Source organism: Sphaeramia orbicularis, chromosome 3 (assembly GCF_902148855.1).
Source record: "Sphaeramia orbicularis chromosome 3, fSphaOr1.1, whole genome shotgun sequence".
NCBI classification, from domain to species: Eukaryota; Metazoa; Chordata; class Actinopteri; order Kurtiformes; family Apogonidae; genus Sphaeramia; species Sphaeramia orbicularis.
In genome coordinates, this window is record NC_043959.1 from 41,613,860 (window position 1) to 41,637,445 (window position 23,586).

Genomic DNA, 23,586 nt, shown 5'->3' on the forward strand with positions numbered 1-23,586 from the left:
AACTCTGTTTATTTACATTTTTCTTATTCTGATCTCTATTTATTTACTTATTGTGACTTATGTGTTTATTCATAATTCCTATCCCTGAGTCATAATTTTCTTTTAATTTGAGCTATATTCTCTGCCTTTCTTAGGCTGTAGCCCATGTTCTACCCTGATTTTTAAATGTTATTACTACCTTCGTCTGTAAAGCACTTTGAGGCAACGTCTGTTATTTTTAAATGTGTTATATAAATAAACCGACTTGACTTGACTTGATTTGACTTGACTTGACTTGACTTGACTTGACTTGAAGCACAGAGTAGAGCAATAGACTAATGGAATATCACCCAGGCCCAGAAATAAAGCTGTCAATTGTAACCTCTGTACTCTATAACATCTACCCTGTAAACAGTCTGTGAACAGTCAAAACAAGATGCAGAAGCTGCATTCCCTCTCAGACAATTTGAATAACCATTAGGCTGAAAAAACACCCTGCTCTGATACTGATATAACAACAGGATAGAACTTTAAAATAGATTTATTACTATGCTTTCATGAACTGACAAAACATGCTGGGGTTGGGAAAAGATACAATGGCTTTATTTAATATAGGAAAGAGTCTGAAAAGACGTGATAAAAAAAATGATTTATACTGTGTTGGTGTATTAGATGGAAGACTGACTGAAAGAATGACAGTCTTTTCATGTGGAGAAAATCTGTGACATCCACAGTAAAACCACACAAAGTCAATAAAAACAAGTAAGTCCTTATACAAAGGCAGGCCCCAGTTAGTTTAGAGTGTTTTGAGTTCAGTGCATTGTTGCTGTGAGGCAAAGGTAATCACCAAACCAGACTCTGACATTAAAAACATCACCCTGATTTTAACACGTTCAAGTTTGACATCTTAGTGTTGCCTTCATACAGTATGAGGTAAATGCCTAGAGCAGGATAAGCAGATTTTAGCCCTAATCCTACATGATCATGAAAAGTAGACTTGATGTCTTGTTACTAATTTAGAAAAAAATCCCTTAAAAGCCAGGCATTACTTGGATTGGCCTCAGATTGTGATTTGGAAGTGTGTTGCAACTTGTTTTAAGTGGTTTGGGATGTGTGGCTGAGCAGAGTGGAGAGCGGCTGAGGGTGCCCAGAGATGGTCTGTTTGTGAAAGTATGAGAAAGATTCAGTCAGTTAGAAACAGAGGCAGAGGGGAAGGAAAGAGATAGAGAGGGGGCGAGTGAGAACCAGAGAACGAGGAAGTCTGTCTTTGTTGAATTATTGATGGACCTCATCCACTATGTGGTCTCGCTGCATGTAGCAGCAGGGAAAACCATGAGTCACGCCTCAACTCTACGAAGGTCCAGACTGAGGATGATCTCCACTCAACCTTGATTTAAATTCACACACAAACCCATCACACACAACAACTACTCTGTCTGCTCCCTATAGGAATGAAAGCTAACCTTACCTTAAAAGCCCCCACATGTGCTTTGTATTGATTGCAGCAGATGTAATACAGCACTCAGGAATGGTGGAATATGTGTGTGGTGTGTGAGCATGGGTGGGGCACGTTGAGCTCAGTAAAAGTAAAAGCCATGTATTTACTATGCAAAGATACAGTTATAAGTTAAATCACTCTGTTTTTTTGTTTGTTTGTTTGTTATTTTTGGGGGGGGGATTTGCATTTAGTGTAAATGTTGGGAAGTGATTGTGAAAATCTGTCTGAGAAGTCAGAAGGAACCTCTGAATCTCTGACCAGAAGTTATAATGAACGGAGATATTCATTAGGTCAAGATTGATTGATTTATTCATATAGCACATTTAAAAACAGACACTACTGTCCCAAAGTGCTGTACATACTCATAAAACAGAATCGAAGTAAAAGGCAATAAATAAAATAAAACAGTATTGACACATGGTTCATGCGTTAAAATATTTTAAAAAATAAACATTAAAAACAATAATTAGTGAAGTTAGTAATTAGTGACTTAGTAAAGTGGAGTAAGTCTTTCCAGTGCACCACATTATGTTTTGTGTCAAACTGGGATAAGACAAATGGATCCACAACATCTGCTCAGCTGAGGCTTAGCTCGACTTCTTTCAAATTAAGGTCAGTTCTGAACAAGGGAAGTTTGGTGAGGGTGAGAAATTATATCTATTTACATGGAATGCTTTGTACTCACCTTTATTTATCCCATAAAGATCCAAACATCCACTGGCGACCAAAACCATCTACTGATGTAACCGTTTAATAACTGTTAATCCGCCAATTCTATCAATACATATAAAAAATTGGCGTAAAATACAGTTTGTCATCCTTTCATGGTCATCAGATATGACCCATTTGAATGTTCAGAGTCTCCATAGTTACCATGGAAACACTGTCATCTTTCACAACATTGATTCACCATTAAAACCCAAGGTGTTGGATCAATGACAGTGGATGGAGACACTGGGTTTATGTTCAGTTAATGATAGATTTCCTGAAAAAGTCACTTTTTCTTCAGTTTTCTCTGTTTTTATATAATAACCCTCAACTTTGATCTGAGCTTTTATGAACATCTACATGATTAGTAAATTAAATGTAGGAAAATACCAGATTTTCACTGAAAAAACACAAGATATAACATAATAGTACAATAAATGGTGATAAATCGCTTAAAGAAGGTTAAATAAGGAGAAAAATTCATTTGGGAACTGCTACAAAAGTAACACTGGGTTCTTACGAGTTAATATCTGTTTTCTGTGTTTCCTGTATCTGCATTTCTTACAGTCAAGTTAAGAGTGAGTTGCTCTTGCCATCTTGGCATCATGGGTTATGTGTAAAAAGGGCAGTCGTTTATCCACTGGCTCCACTCAACAGCCCTAATGTAATCCATTGTACCTGTCTCTTCCTGCTTAAAATAGAACAATGCCGTGAAAGGAAGAGCAAGCCAGTAAAGTAAAAAGATGCCCTTCTTCAGGCTCTCAGCAGACATTCAACTCCACCACAACAAAATACAGCAGAGGCTTTCTCCGCTTAATAAGGGAGATACATTAGTGACCTTCAATAATCTTGAGGTTTTATCTGTCACTTCTTTGTAAGGCTCATTATATTTCAGCCAGGCATTTTCTTAAGTGCACACTGCATTCAAACATGTAAGGAAAGCTGATGTTCTAGAGGGCTAACGGGCCTGATCCTTGTCTGTTTTACTTGCAGTTTTAGAAAAGCCAACAGATTGCCCTTCTCAGAAAATCCCCTCTAAAAGGCTTCTAGGTTGGATTTGTGCAGGCGAGGCGAAGGTGGTTGCGGCAGAGATAAGCCTGTGCAAGGTTAGAGGCCATTCCATCACGGCCCAGGTCTGGGGCATTTTTCATACCACTGCCACGACCCCTGAAGTTCTGATATCTCTGCTCTAATTTTTTTCACTCTGCACTACACTGGTGATGCCTGGGCGTCTTTTATGTTGGTAACTTACGGAATAGATGCTCAGTGTAGCATACTGTGTATAACCACAAACTGTGTCTAATAAACATAACACAATTAGTCAGGGTTGGGTTATGTTTGAACACAATGTCATGAGAATATTGTACTCATCCCGTATCTGTCTAGTTTTTCTATTCATTTACAATAGTATTCATTCATTCATTCATTATCTGAACCCGCTTTGTCCTCGCTAGGGTCACAGGGGGTCGCTGGAGCCTATCCCAGCTATTTATGGGCAAAGGCAGGGTACACTTCACAATAGTAATAATATGAAATTAAATAAATTGATGCCATGCAAAGTTACATGAACACAGGGATATTCTCTTGCTCCAGTCTTTAAGAATTTATCACTTCCTCATTTTAACAAGAAGTTTCCCTTAAGTTTTACGTGTCAGCATGCCTCTGCACTCCAATATCTGTTTGCAGCTGTAGTCTTCTTTACACAGATGCATTTGTGCTTATTTAAAAGAACTATGACCTTGTTTTTATTGCATTCTGTGTCATTTTGTGCTTAGTATATTACACATTTGACCAAATATGATGACATATTACTTCCAAAACATATTTTATTGTCTCATAGTGTTCAGTGTAATGAACTGATTTTATCTGGTTGTGTTTATGTTTATATTATGTTTATGTTTGCCATTTATGTTAAAGGCCACACTTGTCTTAGGCTTTTAATATTTTAGTTTTAATATTTGAGTTGACACTAACACTGTTATTAGTTAACATTTTTTATTACATCCTAGTCTGTTATTTTGGTTTATGTGGGGAGTGTGGCTGTCACTTTCTTCGCAGACCAAACGAACATCTGTCTCTACTGACGGACCGACATATGGCAGTGACAGTGGACAGAGGCTATATCCTGTCCTGAACTCTGACTCCTTTTTCTTGTGTGTGCTTTTCTTGCTCAGTCTCTTTCTCAGATAGCCTCTGATGCAAGCCAAGATCTGCATGTTCCTCTCTGCTTTTAGCCCTGCTCCAGCACACACACTCTGACAAGGGGACCAGCTACAGTCACATCACACACTCAAAACCACTCTGCTCTGCACTCCATTTTGCTACACTTCATTTCACTCCAAAAGCCAGCATGTCAACAAAGGGTGGTGAGTGGGGGCTGCGCCAAAATAATAATGCACAAGGGAACCAAAGGCCCCTGGCGGGAGATTTTATTTGTTACATGAGCACTTAGCATTCATTATTTAATCGGATACAAGACTCCTGATTACATCAAGAGTTATAATCAAATATCCCTGCTTATGTCAGTTAGTTCGTAGTCTATTCTGGTACATCCAAGCAGGTTTTGGGGTTGTGTATCCGAACAAATGGGGGCAGCCTTTGGGAGCATAGCAAGGCAGTCCACATGTAGTTATTGTGGCTGTTCATTTGGCAGTCGGATGCTCATCTCACCATAATGGACAGAGAGAAACAGCTCTGGAAATGGAAAGGGCTTCAGTCCCCTGATTCAGCCTTTAAGCTGCTTTAGAGGATTGCTGGGTATTTTTTCTCTCCCTCTCTCTAAAACAGACAGCTGATATTGGCTCTGAACCAGAACAGGAGAGGGCAGAAGCCCAGGGCTTTCACTGCGCAGCTGCAGACACAGGGCAGGAAAGGGGCAAGCTGCTTTGTCTTGGCTTTATAATCCACTCTTGGGAAACACGTGACAGCAAAGACTGCTGCTATGAAGGTCCTGCTGCTCCCTGCTGGGCATGTGCCAGTACAAGTGGGCTGCAGCTCCCAGGTTACCACAGGACATCCAAGATAAGAAGGAAATATAGTAATATATGTTTTAGCTAAGATTAGCTTTTCTGTGGTCAGTGGCTGTAGCAGGACCAAAACAATAGCACTGTTCAACTGTTGTTTTGATTTTTTTTTTTTTTTTTTTTTTTTGGGGGGGGGGCTTCTTAAGTATAATAAACAGATTTACATTTCAAGGATAAAGTTAATTTTAAAAAAAATATTGTCTGTGTGGAATTTACATGTTCTGTACAGTTGCTTGATAAGGGTGACTGATACTGGGAATTTAGGTATTGATCCAATACCTAGTAAATACAGGGCTAGTATCGCCAATACTGATACTTTTTACTTGAAATGTCATGATCATTAATAATTTTGTGATTTTGCCTTAGTTAGTTGATTATGATTATGGTGAAACACAGGAGGTTTTAGGCAAATAAACATGTTTTTTTAAATTAACTAACAATATAAAACAATTTAGTAGTATAAAAATAATAAAATAATTTACGTCTTACTACACACAATTGTTTAAGAACAAGTCACCAGTGCAAAATAACAAAAAAGCAACAATGTAACAAAAACATAAATATGACAATATCACACAATCAACACAACAACACACAACAAAATATACTTTCCAGTGCTCTGACTGCCGGGGGGGGGGGGGGGGGCTATTTGCACAGACAGACTTGGAGAAAAGCTCCACCCACATGAACTCTGTGGGGAAATTTGACTAATTTGCTGGATGTACAGAAGAGAAACTGCAACAAAAGTATCAATCTCATCCCAACAGTATCTATCCAATACCGATACTCACCTTGGTATCATTGCTATTGATATTTATATCGATACGCCTAGCCCTAAAGCTCAGACTTCCTCCTTGCTATCAGCTCTTTTGTGAGCAGGCAACTTGTCCAGGGTGTACCCCACGTTTGCCAAATGTTGGCTGGGATATTAACTGATAAATACTAACATTGTACCCAGTACTGGTACTTTTTTTGTCTGTATTTAATTTACTATGACTTTTATAATGTGTTTTTATCAGTGGTGTAACAGTATAAATGTATTTTTGTCAGTTTGATCACAGGAAAAGCTGAAGGTATAAGGTTTGAGTACTCCTGCTTGGAATAAAAACAATTCCAGCACAAACCGATACAGAAAAGGACACGTAAATTACACCAGAACGCACAAAGTGAAGTATTTAACCCTTTCATGCATAAATCAAGATTTTTTTTTTGTGAGTGTTTTTATTCCTCTTAAGGCATGAAAAAAACACTGCAGTTGAATTTTTTTATGAACCTATTTTTCATGGAATTGCAAAAATATCCACTCAGCTGGACACCATGTGTTTAAATTTTGAAGCAAATAAACATGTATTTACTGATATACTGTGTGAAAACTACCAATGAAATATTTTAAAATGCTGCTAATCGGATTTTTTTGTCATATTTTAACATACTGTAATATAAGTCATTACTCACTTTATGGAGATAATATGCACAAAAAAACTTTTTGTTTACTTTACTAACTACAAACTTTTGTTTTTGTCTATTCGACGACTGCAAGTGATCCAGAATGCTGCTTCTTGAGTCCTCACTAAGACCAAGAGAGTGGACCACATCAGTCCAGTTCTGAGGTCTCTACACTGGCTCCCTGTTTCTCAGAGAATAGACTTTAAAATTCTCTTACTAGCATACAAAGCACTGAATGGTTCAGGCCCAAAATACATCAGAGACCTTCCAGTCCAGTATGAACCATCCAGACCACTCAGGTCGTCTGGTGCAGGTCTGCTCTGTGTTCCCAAAGTCAGAACTAAACATGGAGAATCAGCGTTCAGTTTTTATGCTCCATATATCTGGAACAAACTACCAGACAATATCAGGTCTGCTGAGAGTCTGAGTTCTTTTAAGTCAAGGTTAAAGACTCACCTGTTCACTGTTGCCTTTGACTAAAAGGCTTTTGTCTTTTTAAACTTTATATTCTCTTTGAAACTCTGCACTGCACCTCTTACTTTAATATGTGTGTTTTTATTTTTATTTTATTCTATTTTTTTTTTTTTTTAATTTTATGTGTTGTTTTATTACTCGCTGTTTTTAATCACCTTTTACATGTTTTTTTTTATAATGTTTTAAATGTGTTTCTTTTTGTTTCTTTTATTTCAATGTCCTGTCTGAAGCACCTTGAATTGCCTTGTTGCTGAAATGTGCTATACAAATAAACTTGCCTTGCCTTTCCTTAAAAAAAACTGTTAATTACAGTCTCATAATAATAACGAGGAATTGATTTACTCTCAAACATGTTAGTGCAGATCAAGTTTATCAAGAACAGCAAAGTTACAGTAATGGTATGAATTACAGTGTATGGGATGATGCATTTAAGCATCCACTGTGTTGGCTGTTATGGAACTAAAACAGCAAAATCCATGAATATACAAGAGAACAGCTGTAGAACAACTGTCCACTGGAGTGACCAGTGGGAATGAAAGGGTTAATGAGAAGGACGAGGACCCCCCACCCCCCCTCAGTGTACAACCAAAACATACGCCCATGCTAAGTATTGTTTTGAACCAATAGCTCCGGCCAGTGGATAAACTGGATAATCGCAGTTTTGTAGTTGCAATATCACTTTAAGACACGCGAGGGCGCTGTTTAATCAAGTATGATTCTCCCGAACACTTCCGAACCGAAACGGAGAAAGTCGAACAAACCCCGGAAGCTTCATCGTTAGTGGCCACTGTCATCCCGTTGTTAGAGCGATGTTATACCTCTGATGTGGGTACGGCTGGGTTTAGCCCATTCAGGACGCAAAAATGCAATAAAAAGGCGTTGCATAAACGACAAATAAGGATTTTTAAGGTATGTAATTGAGCTGCTACTCGTATGGCTCTTCTTTTACGATCGACGCTCGCATAGGTTACTAGCCGTTAGCTTCCGTCAGGCTAGTTAGCAGGCGAGATTTACCAGCCAGTTCGGTAGCATGTGATTTGCAAAGCTAGCAAGATATGCCCGGTGTCTCTGTTGTTAGTTGACAGTTTTAGTCACGACCTTTACAGTTACCATCGAACAACGAGGAAGCTCTAGATCAACGCTTTGGGGTTTTTTATCGATGGATGATAGGACAGATTGGACTGTGATTACTACTGGTAAATGGTAACATGTTCATTTACAGATTCAACGATGTGCGGAGGGACTCAGATCTTAGTCACACAGGTCGCAAAATAGTCTTTTGGAAGCACTTAGGTTTGGATTCAAGAGCGCACAGCCGTCTTAAATCTAGATATGCCGATGTACTAGACTAACATAAGTATTAGCTGCAGACAGTGCTGTGTTTTTGCTTCATAAAGGGAGAAAACTATCAAGGTGGTCGATAGCGTTTGTCTGATTTCCTACATTTGGACAAAACCTCAGCTACATTTAGTTGTTCAAAACACGGAACCGATTTTTCATCAAAGGCTGAGGTCGATAGGGAAATCTGTGCACAGACTATCAGGATAAACTGCTTGCGGTGTCACCACGTTGCTATGAATAGATGTATGATGGGTGTGTTTCCTGGGGGTAAAATAGGAACACTTACAAAAATTGTGGACCCCACACCGACTCATGCAGATGGAGAGGAGACATCATTGTTCAAATTGTGAGAAGACAGGGTAACTTTATACAAACAGCTGTCAGTTTATTCCACACATAATAAACCTGCATTAAATATTATCTTTATGGAATTTGTTATGTGGAGGTTGAAGCTTTTGTGCAGAGATGTTAAGATGAATTTGGCACCTGTAGTTTGTGGTTGTGCAGTTGTATAGAAATGTATTTAGAGAGATTTGTTATCCACATCTAGTGATTTTTTTTCTTTTTTTTTTCCCCACTTGCGCAATAATTGAATCTGCATCATTGTGGAATTATTGCAGGACTGCTTTGAAGTGCTAGCAAAATGTAACTAAATTAATAATTGTTTCTATGTGTATAAGAACTTTTAAAATGTTTGTTTTTGTCTATTTTACAGGTGTCATTACATATGCCACTCTACAACGGTACTTTATCATAAATGCAGGTCCCGGAGGTACACATCACAGTATGTTACTGTAAAGACCAAACAAATTAGGTAGGTTTGCTCTATTTTTATTTTTTTTTTAATTTGCATTTTCCATGCTGTTCAGAGCACTGTGTGCAACAAGGGCAAACAGAGTAAAGCTATTACACTTACATTATCTTTTCATCTTCTGTGCTACAACAGTGAGAGCTGGATTCTTCATGTTGCTTCAAAAGAGAGTGTTTGCTTTTAAAGTCGTTTGGTGCCTGGTTGAGAGAAACAGAGAAACCTGTGGCCAAAGTGAATGGATTATTTCAACAGAAACAGGAATGTAGGATGTGTTAAGCTGTCATCAATCACTGAAAAGACACCCATACACTAGTGAGGTAACTTAAGTGTGGTGAGCATAGAATTTTGTCAATAAATAGTTTCAAAAAAAAAAAAAAAAAAGGTAGCTGTGCCAAACACTTTATCAGACACTCAGCTGTTTAACATAGCTTAGATGATTCAAACTTGTGGTGCATGAGTTTTGGTTTTGGATATCATATACAACTGTAGAACACAATAAAAATAGCATCACATCGATTCCATGATGTTTAGTTGTTGCACTCTTGTGTGAGACATCGCATTCCCTACCATGAGCAGTTTTATTTTTGTTTTTCCTCTGCAGAATTTACATTCGGTACAGTGGGGGGAAATAATTATTTGATCCCCTGCTGATTTTGTAAGTTTATCCCCTCACAAAGAAATGAATGGTCTATCATTTTATGGTAAGATTATTTTAACAGAAAGAGACAGAATATCAACAAGAAATCCAGAGCAATCACATTAGATAAAGGTTATATATTAATCTGCATTTGATCAAGGGAATTAAGTATTTGATCTTCAAGCAAAACATGACTTAGTACTTGGTGGAGAAACCCTTGTTGGCAGTCACAGATGTCAGATGTTTCTTGTTGTTGGTCACCAGGTTTGCACACATCTCGGGGGATTTTGGTCCACTCCTCTTTACAGAGCCTCTCCAAATCGTTAAGGTTCCTAAGCTTTGCCCTTGGCAACTTGAAGGTTCAGATATTAAGGTCCGGAGACTGGCTAGGCCACTCCATGACCTTAACATTCTTCTTCTTTAGCCACTCCTTTGTTTCCTTGACCATATGTTTTGGGTCATTGTCATGCTTGAAGACCCATCCACGACCCATCTTCAGTGTTCTTGCTGAGGGAAGGTGGTTCTCCTGCAAGACTCCACAGAACATGGCCCTGTTCATTGGGTCTTCAATGTGCTGAAGTCTTCTCTCTACCCTTAGCTGAGAAACAGCCCTAAATCATGATGTTACTCCCTCCATGTTTGACAGTGGGGATGGTGTTCTTGGGGTCATAGTCAGCCTTTCTCTGCCTTCAAACATGGCAAGATGAATTGATACCAAAGAGCTCAATTCTGGTCTCATCTGACCTCAGCATATTCTCCCAAGCCTTATCTGACTCCTTCAAGTGTTAATTGGAAAACTTCAGAGGGGCCTGTACATGTGCCCTCTTGAGCAGTGGGACCTTGCATGGGTCCAGGATCTCAATCCATTATAGCAAAACCAGTGGTTTTCTTGGTGACTGTGGTCCCAGCTCCCTTGAGATCTTTTACAAGCTCCTCCCATGTAATTCTGGGCTGATATCTCACCTTTCTCATGATCATCCTTACCCCAAGAGATGAAATCTTGCATGTAGCTCAAGAGCGAGGGTGGTTGATGGTTATTTTGTATTTCGTCCATTTTCTAATAATTGCACCAACAGTGGTCTCTTTCTCTCCAGGCTTCTTGCTGATGGTCTTGTAACCCATTCCAGTCTTGTGCAGGTCTACAGTCTTGCCTCTGATATTCTTTGACAACTCTTTGGTCTTGCCCATGGTGGTAGAGAGGTTTGAATGTAAGAGACTGATTCTCTCACATGTGTCTTTTATACTTACAACGAGTTAAGATTCTGACAATTGTCTTAAAGTTACATCACTAATTTGTGTGCCCCATGGACACTTAACTGGTCTGCGGGGGTCAGAATTGTTGCTGGTTGTTAGGGGATCAAATCATTATTTCCAACAATCAAATGCAAATCAATTTATAATCTTTATATAATGTGTTTTTTCAGGATTTTTTGTTGATATTCTGTCTCACTCTGCTAAAATACACCTATGATAAAAAATTATACATTGTTTATTTCTTTGTAAGGGAGGAAACTTACAAAGTCAGCAGGGGATCAAATAATTATTTCACTCACTGTAGGTAATAAACTTGGAAAAGTGTCAGTGAAAGCTTTTAGTAAATTGAAACTTATTCCCTTCAGTAGTATTTTTGGTTACTGTTTTGCAGTTGAAACAAACCCCTATTATGACTACTTTTGTGATGACTGTGCAACCGACTGACCTGCAAAGTGATCTTAGTAGGATGACACTGAGAGATGGCTGGTCGTGTACGTCAGGGAGCTGAGATGGAGAAGATGGATAAAAGCTGAGGGAGTCTTGTGTTGTGCCCTCTGACTGCGAAGGGCAGACAGCTGGACAAGCAGCTGGTGTGGTTTTAACAGACCTCCCTTTTATTGATCACAGACAAATCAATACATGTTAAACTGACCAAGAGCATTTGCTGCCCTTTAAAGGTCATTTTGTTAAATTTAACTCTGCACTGAAGCTTCTTCATCAGGTGACACAAACATAAATTGACCCTTCTGTAGCAGATAATGAAATAGTACAATATCAATGAACAGTCGGATAGACTAAAAGAGGATTTTTTTTTATCTTCAATTTCCTTATCTCTCCCGGCTGCATGTTTAGAAGTAGTCAGACTCCCGCCTTTAATGACTTGTTGGTGAGTGGTGTAAAAATTTCTTACTCCTAATCTTAAAATCACAGATTTTTCAGAGGTTTCTGGGGGACATTTGACTGTGGTGTGTCATTTATTAAAGGGGTTGACGGGTCCTCCCACCAATAAGATGTATTATTATTTGGCTCTGATATCTTTATACCTTATCAGTTTTGTTTTGCTAATAAACAAATAAGCTCACTGATGAAATCGACACTATTTTTATGTTTGGAAGTAATCTTTGATATTATCTTAACTGCACAAAACTGCATTTTCCACATTGTCTTTCTATTATGTGTGATAGCTGTATTTCTTGACTGACAATTTTTTATTCATTCTAGTCCATTTCTGTCCTAAAGATATCTGTAGACACTCTGAACTCAGATTCAGATATCCAGATTATTTTCCTGAGCTGCCGAAAACACAAGCTACACAAACTATGACAGGTTAAACTGGACTGACTATCCACTTTTAGTGCTTAGTGTGACTCTAAACATACCTTAAACACTTTCTATTCTAATGATACATCAACCTGTAATACACTGCTATAGTTGCACTGTATTCCCTCTTTCAAAACAAATGTGATATTCTTAACACAGAATAACAAAGAACATGACATTTTCCCTAAATCTTAATGTCTGGGTCAGATATTGGGATAGTGAGTGGATATTGTCATGCTGCCTGGGCATCTTTGTTACATGTGTATCCATCTTCCAACTGTTTCCTGCCTGGCTCATCAGTCGCTCCATTGTTTGGGGGTTTTAGCCTATGAGAATGAAGTTATTTCAGCAAACAGACCAACACGGTCGGTTTACCTTTAACATTAGCCCAGTAGTAACTGCATGCAATTTTGGCAATAAAAAATGTATTACTGATAAACGCTCAAACACATAAAAGCAAACTTTACTTTTATTCCACTTCAGTTGCTTTTAATCCTTGTTTTTCATCACATTTATTTAATTCATTTTGCAAATTCACTTTTTTATGCAAAGCCAATGATCCTCCTCTTTATAATAGTGTTTGTGCAGTTTAGGCTCCAGGAAGTCATCTGGATTTAAGTGCTGCTCAACCAGATTAAATATACTGCATAACCAGCCTCTTACTTGCTTGTCTGTCAGAGTATATAAGGAATGTCATAGCTGAATTCCTGTGTGTGCAGCAGGAGCTATGTATCTCTATTTTTTTAAGTCTCCAAGGCCTGAACTGGCAGCTTGGTTTTACTGGCTGTCAGGATGATGTCTTCATCAGCTGGAGGGTTCGACTCAACAGTAGGCATTTCAGCTTTGTAAGCAGTTTTAGTGACACCCACCTATTCAGATGTTTCATTTAGAAGTGGAAACAAACAGAGGTGTGGTGTTTGAGAGGATGCCTGGTTGGCTCATCAGCTGAGGACTGACTGCTTCCACCGCCCTCCTCAGTGGAAATGTGTAATATGATTTAAACGCCCTGCAAAAGGAAGTAATCATTGGCTTGAGGCGTTACACAAGAGTCTATCAAATCACTTAATATCAACATAAGTTTCTGTTCCTAATACCTTCCATCAAGTTTGAGTCTCAGTAGGGATTCAGCAGTGAGAATAGAGGTTTATTCAGCAGGATTCTTGAACAAGGGCTAGTTGTTTTGGTTCTGTACCTGAATTTGGTTTCACAAATGTGGAGCTTTGATGAATGAAGAAGATGGGTGTCACAACGCTCAATAATAATCCAGATGTTGACCAACATTTTTAAAGACTGTCCTGTATAAATGTTGTAAGTCAGACAGGAATCTCGCATCACAATTTTTGATTTGGCACTGATTTGTTTTTGTAGGTTTACTTTGTCTCAGTGAGTCACAGTAAAGTCTGCTGTCAGGAGGTAACTGGGTCTACAGATTATTAATAGCCTTTTCCTCATGCACATTTACCTCAGATCAGGATCACTTTCCTAAATGGACCAAAGCAGCCATTGATTTACCTTGAAGCTGAGGACTTACTCGCTCAGATCGGTCCTGTTTTTTCTTGTGACCTTGACATGAATACAAAGAAAGAAATCTCCAGTGACTCATGTCTCCTGTAATAACAGCCTCGTGGTTCAAAGGGCACTAGAACTACATGTGTTTCATTACACCACTAGTGGCAGTAGGTGAGAATGGGGACTGTTAAGTCTGTCCAACACGTGAGCTAAAGTTACTGGACAGATTATTATGGTTCTATGCAGAAAAAAATCATAATTTTATTTCCAATAATTGGATCCAAAAATCACATCTGTAGAAGGAGAATACTGCAGACTGCTGCTAGCTCATAGTCATGTTGAGCAGATGTGCCTTCAGCCATGAGTAAGGCCTTAGAAATTTCCTACTAGTTTGCTTTGTATGTCAGATGTTTGCAACACTGATATCATCCTGAGCAATACTGCTATCTCTTATGTCTTGTATAATAATTAGTGCTGACCAATAAATGCTTTTTTTTATAGTTGATACAAACCATAGACGATGTAAATATGAAACTGTGTGGTAAATACCTCACAGATTTGTTTATTGTAAGTCATATCATTACATTATGCTGATCATATCATACAGGGCCATTGTAATACTCATACTGTATGTGCTGATGTGGGCAGGAGTGATTTTTCATAAATTTGAACTCTTTTCAGTATGCCAAATCCACTTTAAATCATGGATAATTCATTTTCTTCTCCTAATATGTATTTCTTATCTCTTTCTACTATTCTCTCTCTACCTTGTATGAATCTGACCTTTCTGTCCACTCAGCCTGTTAAGGATGCTTTCACACCTACACAGTTTGGTCTCGTCTTTTCAGATAAATCCAAACCAAAATTGCAGGTGTGATTACATAAGGCTATCACTGAAAATAAACAAAAGTAGAAGACAAAAGCAGTTAAAATAGGCTGAATTAACAACATGCTGATTTGACATACACCCCCTTCAGTAAAACAATCAGTTATCAAGCACAGGGAGACAACACACAGAGATGATAACAACAGGATGTAGGTTTAACATGAAAATCAAACCTAACAGGATCCAATGTTTATAACGTAACCAAGAACCTTAGATTGGGCCTTCAGGTATGACATCTTTATGAATGAATGGATGTTTTATTTTGGACATATTAAAACACACAATACAAGCACTAACAAAGCAAACTCTCAAAGCAAAGGATTACATAAGACAATGAAAAGAAAATTATACTATTATTCAGAAATCGTTAATACAATTTTAGTGTTATTTATTTCACATCTGAAAAGGAGTGGGAAGAAGTAAACACTTATTTAATCCCTAAACCATGTATAATAATACTCTAATGTGCAAGTACATATCATAGCCTCACCAAAACAATGATCACCCCCCCGTAGAAAAAGAAAGAAAATAAGCAATAATAATTAAATGAATTAATGTATGTTCAACTCGTCTTTCTCCTCTCCTCAGGGCAGGATGCAGTCTTCAAATCACCGACTGCGAGATATGGAGCAGCACCACCCGCTGCTGTCAGCCAGTGGAGATGTTGAGACGGGGAGTCTGGGAGCCGGAGTGATGGTTGGTGGCCCCCACAGTGGACACACAGTGGGGAACCGTACACTGTGGTTCATCCAGGACAGCTGTGGAATGGTGTGCGCAACTATGACCTGGTTCCTGGTCCTGTACGCTGAATTTGTGGTGAATTTTGTCATGCTGCTGCCTGCCAAAAACTTCTGGTACTCACTTCTGAATGGGGCCACCTTCAACTCCCTGGCTGTGCTTGCATTGGCCTCACATATGCGCACCATGTTGACTGACCCGGTAAGGATTCAAGAGCAGTTTATGTGATGAAGGTGATGATGGTGGAGAGGATGGAGGAAATCAGTGAGGGACGAACAGGGAATCAAAACAAAATGAGACAATCTGTCTGTAAATGGTAGACAGAGCAGCCTCCTGTACTGTTGAGGAGTTACTGTCTTCTCTTTAAGAGTCATACTTGTAATTTACAGACAGTATTAGAGATTTAGTTTTCAACAATAATTTACCAGTAAGAGCCAGAGAACGTATGGTATGTCTGTCTGTTTACATTTCTCTTAAATTCTAACCATTATTTTGGCTTCTACACATATTTTTTCATATATTTTCATTTCAAGTATTTCATTCTCCTTACTTTTTCTCCTCAATATTGAATTAATTTATGCAGTTTCTTCTGTTGTTGGAAGCCTTTTAATCCTCATTACAAACTGTATTTGAAACAGAGATCTGCCAGAAGCTGAAATTTTGGTTTGCCTTCTCCTGCTGAGTGTTCAAAAGTTAGTGCCACAGGGATTATTGTGCAGTTTGTTCCTGATCTTTTGTGACTATTGGTTGTTCAATTTAGCCAATTCATGCAGCAAGGGGTTGTAGGTCAAATACTGTTAGTGCTGCTGCTGCAATGTTGTCTCATGCTTACTCAGAGGGCCTAGATGTCTGATGACAGATCTGCTGGTGCTAGAGTCTAGCCTCAACAATTGCTCCACTTAAAAGCCCAAAATAGTACACTGAAGTTTGTTCAGTAGTGTGTCAAACTGGGATTTCTTCAGCTTCACACTCCTTAAGTGTCACCATTTGACTTTCAGTAGTAGTTACAGCTGATTTTGAGTCATTCAGTTATGTTGTAGGTTGCCAAGCTAGGGAATTGTTTGTGTTAAAATGTGCGATATGACACATTGCATGACACATTTAGTCATTTCTGTTTGCTCCTATCAACAGGGTGCAGTCCCAAAGGGCAATGCGACTAAAGAGTACATGGAGAGCTTGCAGCTGAAGCCCGGTGAAGTCATCTACAAGTGTCCAAAGTGCTGCAGCATCAAGCCTGAGAGAGCACATCACTGCAGGTCAGTCAAGGAACATTAAATTCTCTGTTAATTTGGCCTTTTTTGGGCAATTTATTTAATATTCCTGTAGTTCTACATTGTACTTCATACACATATACATTTGCAGAGTAAAAACATAAAGCATTAACATGTCCTATGTTCTGTTTACAGTATTTGTAAAAGATGCATCCGAAAGATGGATCATCACTGTCCCTGGGTCAATAACTGTGTGGGAGAAAAGAATCAGAGATTCTTTGTACTTTTCACTGTAAGTGGGCATAAATTACCTGTCACTACTGGAAAATGTGTAGAGTTGTATGTGGGTGTGTGATAGATAGCATCATAGTTCACCTATCACACCCCTGCCAACATACATATACTACGCACAAATGTTACTATTAAACCACAGTGTGAAATCAACATCTATTTTTGTTTGTGGGCGGCAGTCTTGTGTTAACTGTGTCATAACACTTTGAGGATAACTGAAGTATTATGGGTTTGTGTGAGCCTAAAATTATTGTCAAGATTCCTGTACTTTGTTCAAAAACCTTCTGTTCATTGGTATTTTATGCAAGAGTGACACATGCTTACATAAAGTGTAGTCTCATTACCATCTGTGACTGTGCTGACATGATCAGCACTTTTTTATGACTTCTTAACCCTGATGGGGGCATTTTAGGAGATAGAAACATAAAGCTGTCATATATATTTGAGCTTTACAAGGTCAGCTGCGTTGAAAGACTGTGCTCTTTGATTTACATAGAGAAGTTGAGAATATTTCAACATAGCTGCAGTTTGTTTTTTTAGGATAGTATGTGCTAATCAAACTGATGAAAGCAGGATGCCCATTCTATCTCCATTACTTCTGATGTATCTTCCTCTTTTTCTGTTCTCACTGCAGATGTACATAGCACTGATTTCTGCACACGCCCTGGCTCTTAGTGGGATACACTTCTTCACCTGTATTAAAGTTCAGTGGAATGGTACAACACCTCATTTTCATATTTTCGTCCATTGTTCGCCTATGGAGCTGTTCCTAAGAGAGAGAGAATATGCTCAGAGAGATGAGGAGAGATAGAGCGAGGGGCAAAATCATATTTATTCTGTTAGCTGCTGTGCACAGGTCATAGGAGCTGAGCAGCAAATACCCCATTGATCTTTTTTTACTCCCTTGTGGTCCTCTCGAAAAGGAATGAACCAGGAAATGAAGATAATATTTCATTCTTTGAAGTGTAACTTATGTTGCCCTCTATAGGATGCTTCTGACTTTCTAAGGAAATTTTTCCAACCTGTTTATTTATTTGTAAATCAGTATCCAAGATTACTGTGTCAAGCAATAAATGGCAGTTTTAACTCAGTGCTCATGTCTGTTTGATAACAAGTGTAAGGTGAATTGTGTTTTGGAGTTGCTGTGCACACAACTAGCCCCATGTGTAAATCCAGTGAAAGACTATGACATGTAAAGTCATTATAATGAGGTTATCCAGCTTATTCATGGAAGTACAGCTTTATCTGTAAGACCTTTTTTAAAGTTTTGTTTTTCATTTGGCATTGTGCTAAAATAAATTTCTAAAGTGAAAAATAAAATAAACTTTCTTTCTGCCTACATCCAGAGTGCAGTGAATTCTCTCCAGGGGTGTCTGTGCTGCTTCTCATCTTTCTTTGTCTTGAAGCCGTCCTCTTCCTCACCTTTACAGCTGTAATGTTTGGTACACAGATACACTCCATCTGCAATGACGAGACGGTCAGTACACATTCAGCAAGCTTTGTTTATGTCCATGTGACAGTCATTAGGGTGTGGGACAAGAGAAAGCACTGACTTTGTGCCTTTTGGCTTTTCACATCCATACAGAATGTTGTATTTAATATTACTTTGAAGAGAAATCAGTAATAATCTGTTTTTGTTTGAATACCTTGCAGGAGATTGAGCGTCTTAAAAATGAAAAGCCCACTTGGGAGCGTCGCGTGAGATGGGATGGAATGAAAGCTGTGTTTGGTGGTCCACCATCTCTCCTGTGGTGTAACCCATTCACAGGTCTGCGCCTGCGACGCCTGTTGCTGTTGACCCATGGCCGCCGTGGTGGATCGGAGTTTTCTGTCTGAGGGGAGCACAGACTGACGCAGTGAACCAGCACATGGTCATCTCTAAGACAAGATCTCTTGTACACCCTCCTTGGCTGAGGCTAAACTGGACCTCTGCTCCTAGAGGTTGTCCTTCATGTGTGGATAACAGGGAGACATGCTACTCCAGCAGGACCCCAGTGCATCACACCCACCACTGAAAGTTTGAATTCTAACTCTCACATGCAGATGTAGACCCAAGGACCTATGGTGAACAACTGGAGTAGTGTTTTTATCATGAGCAGCTTTTTGGTTTGTTGGTGTATTTTTTTAGATAAAGCATGCAGTATGCAACTCAAGTGAGTCTTTTAATCCTTGTGAGACCGTCCAAGGTGCGGTATTACCTTTACTCATGCGCCTTCAAATACACAACTTCTTCAGCAGTTTTTCTTTGCTGCACACATGATTTTTTTTCTTGTTGGGAGTGGACAAACAGTATATCATTTCATCAATGATGGATCTAAATGGGGAAAAGCTTAAAATTGTTCTGTTGGACCCAGACAAGGGAATCGCAGTCAAGGACATGCACTACTTACAGTTTAAGGCACTTGAGAAAGCCTATATCGGGAGAGCAATGGAACTGTGCCACCTTGAATTGCATGTATAACAACTCAGTCAGTATCTCATCTCAGCCTGAGATAACAAACACGTTACTGTGAACACAGGCCTCATTCTTGTTCTAGAGAACTGGGTGGTTTTTCCTGTCTGTTCATCTTTTTTGCCCTGTATTTTCTCCCTTCAGGTAGAATGTTTGATTGTTTGGGGTACATGTGCCAGTAGAAATTAAGTTTTCTTTTGTGTTTTGTTTCTTTAAATAACTGCTGAAGCTTCACTGACTTTGCTTACAGTGACCACTCCTCAACCGTTGACCATGCGACTCACTGGAGATTACTACTGTTAAGATTGATATTAATTTGGACAATGAAACCATGTTTTGTATCAGTCAGACTTACCTGTTCATCATTGTTGCCATTCCACCACTTCCCACAGGCTGCTCCATATGTCATTCTCCACAAACATTCAGTGACCCACATACCACCGATATGCCTCCCTGTGTTTCCATTACAAAGTGATTCATGTTGCTGCTGAAAAGACTGAATGTTATTGAGACAGACTTGTTATATCGACGCAACAGTTTATGTGAAAAACTGGAGGCTACTACTGTGTTTAGGTTAAAATCCATGTGTTTTGATTAGACTTGATAGCATTTAAGCCCTAAAAACACAACATAACAAACTCAGTTTGTTAGCTGATTTTTAGACGCGAAGGCTTTGCATGCTCCTTGACCATCATGTAAAAATACAACTTCAAACACTATTGAAATGTCCTTTGGCAAGATCTGAATTCATTGTGCTCAACAGAGCTCTGCTCAGAATCACTCAAATAAAAAGAGGCTGCTTTGCTAAAGGAGATAAGGCACCAGGCTCAACTTACAAGATTTAATACAGAACAAACTCTGTGTTAAAGAGGCCTTTTTCTGCTTCACTTTGGAAAAAGTCACACCTGTAACATTGAGTAGTGTGGCAGTGTCCATGCCTTTAAAATGATTCAGTCTAGTGAAGGTATCAGCTTGACAGATGTTACTATTATTGCCATATTTATGTAAAGTATTTTCTCATCTTGTCTCCTTTTTTCTACTCAGCCAAATTCATGGACCTGTTTGCACTGGATGAATGTGGATTTTTTTGTTAAAACTAGAGTTCAGGATTTCTCCCCAAGTCCTGAATGAAAGGCTGGTATCTCTAAGTTCATCATGTTTGACAATATCCTGCTGGTCGTTCTTACCTGTGGTTGTCGAGGGAAAGAACTCTTTTTCCTATGTTTACACTAAATGACACCTGATGCCCAATGTTTGAAATAACATGTTGTCGTTAGAATGTAAAACACGTCGATTTTGAGACTGAGGGACACAGTGCTGAAAGCTAACTGATATCAGGGGATTTATCAATATATATTATTGGCCACTCATTTCTTAGTTTAGAATGCTGGACTCTGTATTTAGCATGATTATTTTGGAAAAAGCTATTATTCTTACATGCTAAATGTGCTTTTTGGTTTCAGCAGGGCAAAATGAACAGGAGTGAAATTCGGCCCTACCCATGGCATGCCCATAAATGCCATGTGTGTATTTATAAGATGATAGACAGTTTATTTATTAGTTCTAAAAATATATCAGGAAAAATCAGTGTTTTATAGATGCACAAATGCCTCGCTAATCAAGCAACAACTGTGTTAAAACATTTTAGAAATGCAACATACAATTAAAATACGGGGCCTAGAGAACATAGGTGCTAAATATCTTTAAAATAGAAGTTCATATCTGAAGCAGGACTTGATATACAGGGGCATGCAGGGGATTAATGCACTGCTAAACTTTATCTATAGAGAGTGGCAGAGCTTTTTGTTAATAGAAAAACAGTACAATGACAGCCCGGGTATAAATATTTGGTTTGGTAAGTTTGGTTGATTTGTCTCAGTTTCCATGATCAAAATCAGATGCTCTGTTCAGAATGTCTTAAAAGTTGCATTCTGTTTCAGACTATGTAGTCTGATATCCATGCTTACTAATAGAGTCGGTTATTAATGACTTTAAAGAGTGATACAGGAAATGGTATTTTGAGCCTTTTTAAAACTTCTGCTGTATGACGTAGAAATGGCAATCATCACAGGGAGTAGTATTACATGACAATGCCCAATTGTATAAATAATATAACACTATTCTATCAGAGGTTCATCAGGGGGATTTGTGCTGATAATTTAGGAAGCATATTGTGGTGTATAGTAACAGTTCCTATCAGAATGGTTCTTTAATCGCAGACTTCTCATCATAGTCATGAACAGTAGAGAAATGCTTTGTCTCCAACTCTCATAAGAAAATGTTCCCTCAAGAACAAAAGCCCTTCAGCTTTATAAACAAATTATAAAAGTTACTATTAACAATAGACAGTAAATGGAATGTTTTATTCAATTTTTTATTAATGTGTCATAATCTTATAATGTCATATCTTTAATGTCATTTTACATAATAAACTTGATTAAATCAAACACATTCTGATTCTCTATCCATCCATCGTTTTTCATATAATCTGTGCTTTGTTTGTGGATAGAGTGAGTTTCAAACTTCAGTAACATGATGCAGATCTAGAAGAAAAAAGAAGTCCTTCAGAGACAGATGCCAATTTATGCAAGTAAGCCAGATGTTTAATTTTTCATCTATTTTTCATCTGTGGCATAGTTGTTAGAGATTACTGATCTGATCTCTGCCAAAAAAAATCTTGAAATTGAGCAGGATGTAGCTGAGATGGAGGGCAAACTTTATCGAGAACTGCAGACCTGGGACATGAAAAAACTAAAAGAAAAACAAATTTTGTGATGCCAGTATTTCTACATGTATGCATGCATACTGTATGTGCATTGCAATGTTAAATATTAGCCCAGTGGTTTGAATCATCTATCCTAATCTCACAATTAAACATCATTAAGTGGTGGATGAAGTATTCAGATCCTGTGTATTACTAAAGACACTAATATCACATTGTGGAAAAAACCTACGACAAACCCATTAATCTTTCATTAGCATAATGCAGTTTTACTTCAAATTGGAGCTGTCATTGTTTCTAGATTTTTATTCTATTATTTTACTGGTCCAACAGCCTGAGATCAAATTGTGCTGTATGAGGCCCCTGAACAAAAGTGAGATTGAAACCCTTGACTGTTAATGTCTGTAGAGTAAATTTGCACTATGTGTATTCATCCCACAGGGTGGATTGGATCCTTTGGTGGGCCAGTTTTGGTCTGTGGGCCATATGTTTGACACCAATGATTTAGATTTTATGTATTGCTTTTCCATTGACAGGAATTATAGCAAAATGTAATTATTCATATAAAGGAAAATATCAGGCGATTTTTCCGTAGATGAGTTGCTTTAGCTTAGCAACAAACTATCATGTTTCTGTATGAAGATACACAATATGTGCTCTATCGGCACAAAAGTATTGGGACTGAATTCATGTGAATCACCACTAACAGGAGGATTGGCTATAGAATAACAATGACAAATGTCATATCTTAATTTTATACTGTGAAGTACAAATATTTTCACTCTGTCTAAAGCACGGGTGTCAAACTCATTTTAGTTCAGGGGCCACATACAGCAACAATAAAATATACATACCTAATAATCCAAAAAATTTCACTTTGTTTTAGTGTGAAAAAAGGGAGATTGCATTATGAAAATATGAATAACCTCGACAGCCATGTAAACCTGACATTTGTTAAGAAAAATAAGTGCAATTTCAAGAATATTATGTCTCAGGTTATTATTAACCCAACTTACAAATCCCAGTGAAATCTATTTATCTATCTATTTTGTTAGAATTAAACTTTTTTCTTAAAACATTTCAGGTTATTCATATTTCTTCAGGTTAGTCACATTTTATCTAGATAATAATCTGTAATTAGATAGATAGATAGATAGATAGATAGATAGATAGATAGATAGATAGATAGATAGATAGATAGATAGATAGATAGATAGATAGATAGATAGATAGATAGATAGATAGATAGATAGATAGATAGATAGATAGATAGATAGATTTTTTTT

At 38.1% G+C, this 23,586-nt stretch overlaps 1 protein-coding gene across 2 annotated transcripts; it reads left to right on the top strand.

Moving 5' to 3' along the window:
- The first annotated feature begins 7,869 nt into the window (after positions 1-7,869).
- On the top strand, positions 7,870-22,025 carry zdhhc7 (zDHHC palmitoyltransferase 7). Of its 2 annotated transcripts, XM_030124278.1 has the most exons (8): positions 7,870-8,037; positions 9,185-9,283; positions 15,475-15,825; positions 16,756-16,880; positions 17,031-17,127; positions 17,761-17,842; positions 18,473-18,603; positions 18,780-22,025. In XM_030124278.1, exons 3-8 carry the CDS (start codon positions 15,481-15,483, stop codon positions 18,960-18,962), a joined length of 963 nt encoding a protein of 320 aa, XP_029980138.1. In that variant the 5' UTR covers positions 7,870-8,037; positions 9,185-9,283; positions 15,475-15,480; the 3' UTR covers positions 18,963-22,025. The 2 variants fall into 2 exon arrangements, with proteins under 2 accessions (XP_029980138.1, XP_029980130.1); XM_030124270.1 differs by lacking the exons at positions 7,870-8,037; positions 9,185-9,283 and having other exon boundaries at positions 15,457-15,825.
- Positions 22,026-23,586: the final 1,561 nt, after the last annotated feature.